The 7,616-nt window shown below is 37.9% G+C and overlaps 2 protein-coding genes across 2 annotated transcripts; both read left to right on the top strand.

The window, feature by feature from the left end:
• Positions 1-392: 392 nt before the first annotated feature.
• Positions 393-1,459, top strand: LOC117942031 (olfactory receptor 2AT4-like). The gene has a single exon (XM_034867315.1). It carries the CDS (start codon positions 494-496, stop codon positions 1,457-1,459), a length of 966 nt encoding a protein of 321 aa, XP_034723206.1. The 5' UTR covers positions 393-493.
• A 4,094-nt stretch (positions 1,460-5,553) lies between these two features.
• LOC117942117 (olfactory receptor 52E8-like) lies at positions 5,554-6,745 on the top strand. The gene has a single exon (XM_034867444.1). The coding sequence runs from the start codon at positions 5,597-5,599 to the stop codon at positions 6,608-6,610; it is 1,014 nt and encodes a 337-aa protein (XP_034723335.1). The 5' UTR covers positions 5,554-5,596; the 3' UTR covers positions 6,611-6,745.
• The last annotated feature ends 871 nt before the right edge of the window (positions 6,746-7,616 follow it).

Genomic DNA, 7,616 nt, shown 5'->3' with positions numbered 1-7,616 from the left:
AGTTTGTTTTCTCTTTTTCTCAACAATGACTGGATTATTATCTCTTTTCCCCCCTCCAAAAAGTAGATCAGAAGTTACAGTAGTGTGCCTGCAATGTGTTTCTCAAGTGGAACTTATTGGAAAGAAGAAAACAAACATGCAGCTCTTTGAGTCACATTATGGTCCTTTGAGGATAGGTCAGCCTTGATAAAAGGCTGATATTTCCTGGTTTCAAGACATTGTAATGGGATTTTGGATACCGAACTCCAATCTCAAAAGGAAGAGCCATATTTAGACATGGGAGAGCGTCAAAGTCATTAGATATACTTTTTGGCATTGATTTTCAGATATACTGCAGGGCATCCTTTTTTAAAGTAGGGGGTTGGATATCTCTGTTAATCTACACGGTATGTTGGTGGTATATTCAGCAATTAATATTCTAAAGGTCTAAAAAGGTCTTAAGGTTTTTATTTCATGTCTTGGTTCTGAGAAATTATTATAGTAAACTCAAAGTATGGCCACCAATTTTACAACCATGAGAAGCTTCCTCATCCTTGGATTCCCTGGTCTTTCACCACAATATTATGTGCCTTTGTCAACCCTGCTTTTTTTCATCTACCTAGCTATTGCAACAGGAAATATTTTTATTTTAGCATTTGTTGTCAGTGAGAGGTCCCTGCAAAAACCAACCTATCTGGTCTTTTGCCACCTGGCACTGAATGACTTAACATTTGGCACTGTGACTCTCCCAAAGATCATATCACAATATTGGTTGGGTGATAGCATTATATCATTTTATGCATGCTTTACACAGATGTTCTTTGTTCACTATTTAGGATCAGTTACTTCTTTCATATTGTTGGTAATGGCTCTTGATCGATTTATTGCGATATGTATTCCACTGCGTTACCCAGCTCTAATCACAAACAGCACCATATCGGTGCTCTGTGGTTTTGCTTGGTTTATACCTCTGCCTTTGATGGTAGCTGTTGTACTCCATGCCCTAACTTTACCTTTCTGTAAATCAAATGTTATTGCTCAGTGCTACTGTGACCACATATCTATAACAAGTCAGGCATGTGGTGAGAATGTTAAAATTGTACAGGTCACTTCTCTCTGTATTGCCATGTTTTGTCTCTTGCTTCCTCTTGCAATAATCTTGTTTTCCTATCTTTCCATTATTGTGGTTATTTTAAAAATGTCCAATGTTTCAGGCCGCAAAAAAACCTTATTAACCTGTACCCCCCAAATATTTATCACTTGTGTTTTTTACCTTCCCAGGTGTTTTGTTTATGTAGCTAATACTGTTGGATTTTCCTTCAGTTTAGATGTTCGTATTTTATTAATACTGTTGTACAGTATTTTTCCTGCTGTTCTTAATCCAATCATATATTGTTTCAAGACTCAAGACATTAAGCAGATGTTGGTGAAGAGGCTGAGGAAAACTAAAATTGGGATAAAGATTAACCTTTCATATTAATGTGAAGTTGAGGTGACAGGTGAGGCATGATACCCACCACAATCAGGATTTATTTGTTCCAGACACGTTTATGATATTAATGACAAATCCCACCTTCACATTTCGGGTTTTACACTTTTAATCTCCACATTTAATTGTTGCCTTCCCTCAGTCACTTATTTCTCAAGCCTGGTGTAAACATTCTGTAGGTCTGCTGCTGGTAGCGCTCTGTCTCTGCTCTCCTCCTCCCCTCTGTCTGTCCTTAATTGCAGGACTGAAGCCTGGTTTGCGGGAGTCAGGGTTCCAACTGCAGTTCATCTCCTCTAATCACCTCTGCTTCAAATACCCGGTCAATCTACCACTCTTCGTCAAATCAAAGTCAAGATGACCGTGTTAGGGTCTCTGCTGAGTCACCAGGTTGCACAAGTTTTTGTGTTACTTGCTTGTTGTGATAAGTCTTTGTCTGCCACAGTTCTGTGAACCTGACTCCTGCTAGCACTTCACTCCTGCTATACAACACTCCTGCTATACACCACTCCTGCTCTCTACACTGGATCTATGGATTATTGGACACAGACCTTCAGAAACACGGTACTACACAAGCTCTGTACCCTGGATACCCATTGGACTTTGGACTTGGCTTTTTCCCGTTGCATCCCCTACCTTGAACATTGGAATGAACCTGTTAAGCTATCATTTTTCTCTCTGTATTGTTTGCATTTGGGTTCAACCTAGTTCCACACGTAACACATTCATATGAAATTTAAAAACAAATCCCAAAAACTAATGTGCAGATTATCAGAGTCTGGTTGTCAGGCCTCTCTGCGGCAGTCTTTTCCGCTCCATATCTTTATAATGGAGCTAGCTAACCGCTAATCAGAGCTATTCATTGCTGACTGAGCCTTCAGTTCTTTGTGCCTGTATCCATTAACTGCATGTATGGACTCGCGTCTGAATAAAAAAGACTGTTGGTAAAAGTTACAAGCTATTAACTACAAGCTGTTTGAATGACAAATCTGCTCAAGGTACGGCCTAGCGTTAGCTTGCCAAGTTGATGCTTTCTCTGCGGCGTGCAGACTGAACTGCTGAATAATCGCAGCCTTTGCGATTAGGAAATTGCATTTCATTTGTGACATTAGTGCAAATGTGATTAATTATTTGGCCCTACTTGTAAGACTTTTTGGGGAATTTATCCTCATTGCAAGCACTAAAAAGCATATCCCTGATGCTAGGCTTGATTGGCAAAATATGAGATTTAAAGTATCTTCACCCTTTTATTGATGATATTAAACTGCAAATGAGTTGCTACAAAGCTGATCAGCTCCCAACTGTCTAGCTATTTCTCAGCATAGCTATGTTTAGAAAATGGTGTCATCCGGCAACTTTCCCGTGAAGAAACTTGAGTGACAATCTCTTCTGAAAAGTCTGTTTTTAGCCTCCGGGTCCTCCTTGGCTATGAGCAACTGCATGGAGACGGTCGGAGCGGTGCACGCTCACGTAAGGCTTGTATCCTGTGGATGCAGCAACGTTTTGTTGTTAGTTACAATTCCTCATGGGAAAATGGAAACTATGCACTATAAAATGAATACATTTACTGATCATTTCCAAAAATAGTTTTTTTTTTTTTATGTGTAAACACTTTAAAAAAAATAGAGCATGGCTTAGCTTTTGGTTTCATGACAAATTTAGTTAATGCCCGGGTAATTAAAAACAATGTTTGAGATGTAAGTAAACTTAAGACAATAACTTATCACTTTACTTTACGCATCTTTGTATTGTGCTACGAACTCAAATTATGATAACATTTCTGTTTAATGTTTAAATATATACATATATATATTCTAAGCAGTGGCTCTGCTCTTAAGGCAATAATCGCTTGTACTAATGTAATTTGCATTATTTGTTCATTAAAACTAGCGTAACTCTATTTCCTATCAATTTATGTTGTTTTTTTTTGTTGTTTTTTTATATGAACTATATAATCCCTGCAAGACGTGTCGAAATAGGCTAATTGCATTATAGACACACTGTAAGCAAGACAATTTCATACATGCTGCAATGACTTCTAACAGCAGCTCATTGACACACTGCCACTTTGCTTGTTTGAAAGCCATTCCGTCTCTCTCTCATGGGTGTTCCAAATTCTCTTCACTGTGAGCGGACTGGTTAGAGACTATGTGACCGGCAGCTAAAGCTAACTGGCCCTTATGTGCAAACGCCATATCATAAACAATAGGTAACCCAGCAACGGCGATTATGAGCTTGTCCTCATAACTAATGTTTTGGTAGGAACAAAAGTTTACATCATGAACGACTGGTTGCTGGCGTTAGCCGCTGCTTGCCGTTACAAGAGAAGTTGGCTTCCATTGAAAATGAATGATTTTTGTAACTATTTGTACATACACTATATATCATATTATTAAACAGCAACATGGCCACTGTTTACCTTAGTTTTTTCCATGTTTTCAAATGATATCATTACATTCTTAGTAAGAAACCTGTCAAACCAAAACAAAACACAACAAATATAAATAAAGGTCATGATTTCTTTCCAGAGGAATTTCTCAGTACAGTAAAGTTTATTTTCTCACAATTAGGTCAAGCTAACACTGCATGGCTAATATTTAGCTAAGGTTAGCATTACTAGCTACTTACCAGAGAAAATAAAATGCAGGCATTACATCTTTCACGAACGTTCTTCCCATTACAACCTGTTCTACCTGTAACATATTCTAACTTAGTTACCATAAATGTTGAACCAATAACTCAAACCTTTTACTAATATTTGTCTTCTCTACTCTATGCTTAGACTGACTTATGCTATGCGCATGCTAATTTCCCTTGGGTACTGTTGTCCTTCCTCTGTAGCGCCAGCACTGATCTCTGCTGGTATAAAATAGCTACTGAAATACAGTCAATATAAAAGCCAATTTTTTGGCAAAAACTATTAAAGGAGAATTAATCTTGATCATCATAAATATGCATATGCTTTTGATTGAAAAAAAAACCAATGCAAATCAGTGGAGGCAACACGAAGTAGCTGCAGCAACGTGAGCTTCCAGTGAGCTAAAACGGCAGTTGGGTAAGTTTTAGAGAGCTTTTGTGCCTCTTAACAGACGTGAAATGCAATTGTAATGTCTGTGCCACAAACAGGGCCCTTGCGTGAAAACAAAATGTGTTTTCAACTCATACGTTGTTTCAATTCCCCCACCCTGGTCCCTGTCTCGATCCTGCCAGTAGTTGCTAGCTTGTAGCTGCTAGCTCATAGCTGCAGTTTTTGAGTGTGTTCAGCCAGGCTTCTGTGATAATCATCTCAACAACAATCTATGGAGCAGCAGTGGTGTGGCTATGTCCTCAAGGAGACAGGTCATGTCATGTCATGTCATGTCTTGAAGCCCCCCCTCAGCGATTTGCACACTGTTTCCCTTTTCCTGCTACAGAGAGACTACAGCTACCTTCTAACACAATCACTATTTTAATTCCAAAGGCAAAGGGAACTTTATAAGGATGCATACTATCCTGATCCATGAAATAACTGACCTTTAATAATAAAAATGTGCCTGCCTCTATGGGAATATAACAAAGCAGTGTGTATATTATGCCCCCTGTATTTTAAGGAAGAACATTTATTTATTTCTAGTAAATTATTTCTTCAGAAAGAAAATTGGTGTCCTTAAAGGTTGTATTTTCCTAAACATTTTGAATTAAAGCATTAAGATCAATTTCCAAAAGATGTTTTTTTTTATTCTTTTTAATCAACTTTAGCCTGGGTGTGTAAACTTTCTCAAGCCACTGCATAATACAGCTGCATCATTTTTGTGCCTAAAAGCTTGAACCCAAATAATATTTACAATATTCGTTGTGTCATGTTAGGACAGATGGGTGGCACTTGTTAGAGAACATGATCATTTGGGACCTAATTGTTTATGAAAGTAAACATCGATATTAGTTTCAAATACAATGCTAATCACATATAAGGTGTCACTACAGTGTCATGTGGCAGTACTTCCATAGAGGCAGATCTAGTGTAACTTTTACAAGGTAAGATTTACACTTTAGATCCTCCACAGAAAACATGAAATTACTGTAGTGACTAACAGGTCTATTGTAATGTTATTTCATATTTTTCTCAACTTGTCACATCTAATACCCATTTTGATGTTTGTGTTTTCTTTTGATAGGTTGATACTGTTAATTCAAGTGATTATGTTCCACACTAATGTAACAAGGATTAAACATTTTTTCATCCTGGGATTTCCTGGACTTTCACAGGAGTATTATGGACCTGTGTCCGCCCTGCTTTTTGTTCTATTCTTGGCTATAGCTGTAGGAAATATTTTTATTTTAGTGTTTGTTAAATGTGAGAGGTCTCTTCACAAACCCACATATCTGATATTTTGCCACTTGGCACTAACTGACTTATTGTTTGGGACTGTAACTCTGCCAAAGATTATATCAAAATATTGGTTTAATGACAGCATTATTTCATTTTATGGATGCTTTGTGCAAATGTACTTTGTTCATTTTTTAGGGTCGTCTCATTCTTTCATCCTGATGGTGATGGCCCTTGATCGCTTTATTGCAATTTGTGCTCCACTGCGTTATACAGCTCTTTTTACAAACAACACTGTTTCTGTGCTTTGTGGAATATCATGGATTTTGCCAATGTCATGGATGGTGGGTATAGTTATAGATGCTCTGAGATTGCCTTACTGTAATTTAAACATAATTACACAGTGCTATTGTGACCATCTGGCAATAACTGGGCTTGGATGCGAGGCTGTGCGAGAAGTTCAGGAAGTGGCATTTGGCATGGCCATGTTCAGTTTGCTGTTGCCTCTGGGTTTTATCATCGTCTCTTATTTTGTCATCATTGTTGCAGTTATGAAAATGACCAGTTCTAATAGAAGCCGCATGCTAGCTCTGTCTACCTGCTTGCCACAGATTATCATCACATTTCTCTTTTACATGCCAAGATGCTTTGTATACATGGCAAACATTGTGGGTTTTACATTCAGTGTCCCAGTTCGCGTAGTTATTGTAATGCTGTACAGTATTTTACCTGCTGCTGTTAACCCATTAATATACTGTTTCAAAACCAAGGATATCAAAGAGCACTTGAAAAAGAAATTAGTTACTCTGAAAATTAGTAACAGCACAACAACTGGGTAAAATACAATACATCATCAATCAAGTGATAAGTAACTTTTGCTGCTTCAAATATATTACTTCCCTGTGAGCTTTAGAAACAATTTGGATACTTTGCTTTTCACTATTAGTAGTCCATATTACTAGTACTGCATCCTCCTACAGATCCTCAAGCAGGGGTCTCCTGAACAAAAATACTATGTAAGTTTACTGAGGCTTTTCTTCGTGAAAAGGATCCAGAATAGACTCACTTTATACCAGATCTTAAAACTGCTTGTAGCCACCCTAATGTTCTTAATGTTGTATCCTACTTTTACATTTTCATGTCTGCTAGCTCATACTTTGTTTTCATATTTGTGTTCTTTAATTCTAAGGTAGGCTACTTATAAATAAAATGTATTGCAATTTTTCAAAATATTATCAAATAAACACATTTTCTATTAGCATCAAAATAATCACTTAATAATCAATGTTTTTAGTTGTCCATTCAAACTCGACACAATTCAACATGACATGAATTTGAAAGCCTGCAATTGCTCTAAATGTAAATTAAAACGACGCAGGGCCAGTAGTGTGAATTAAACTGTTTTATTCAAAGTACTCAAGTGGCAAGTTAAGGTTTCCGGGGGGGCAGGTCAGGGGAATTCTGAAAAGGAGCGGGTCCGTCAGAAAGATGCAGATGGTGGCCAGGTTATCTCAGTGGTAGAGCAGGCGCACATGTACTCAGAGGTTTATGCCTAGAAGCAGAGGCAATTGAATTAGACCTGTGACAATTTCCTGCATGTCTTCCCCCTCTCTCTCCCCTTTCTCACCTAGCTGCCCTGTTGAGAAAAAAGAGGCGGTGTCAAGTGGTGGTTCTGCTTTGGTGTACGGCAGGAGTAGAGCGGTAGCTGGAGTCAGGTTTCAATGGCAGCTGGAAGCACAAGAAAAAGAATCAGAACAGGCAAACATACAAGTAGTAGTCCTTCCAAAAATGGCCGTTTGATAAAAGAGACTGTTTGTTTTGATGCGTAATTACTTTACTTTATAA

Source organism: Etheostoma cragini, chromosome 3 (assembly GCF_013103735.1).
Source record: "Etheostoma cragini isolate CJK2018 chromosome 3, CSU_Ecrag_1.0, whole genome shotgun sequence".
NCBI lineage: Eukaryota > Metazoa > Chordata > Actinopteri > Perciformes > Percidae > Etheostoma > Etheostoma cragini.
This window is presented reverse-complemented; position numbering and strand designations above follow the sequence as displayed.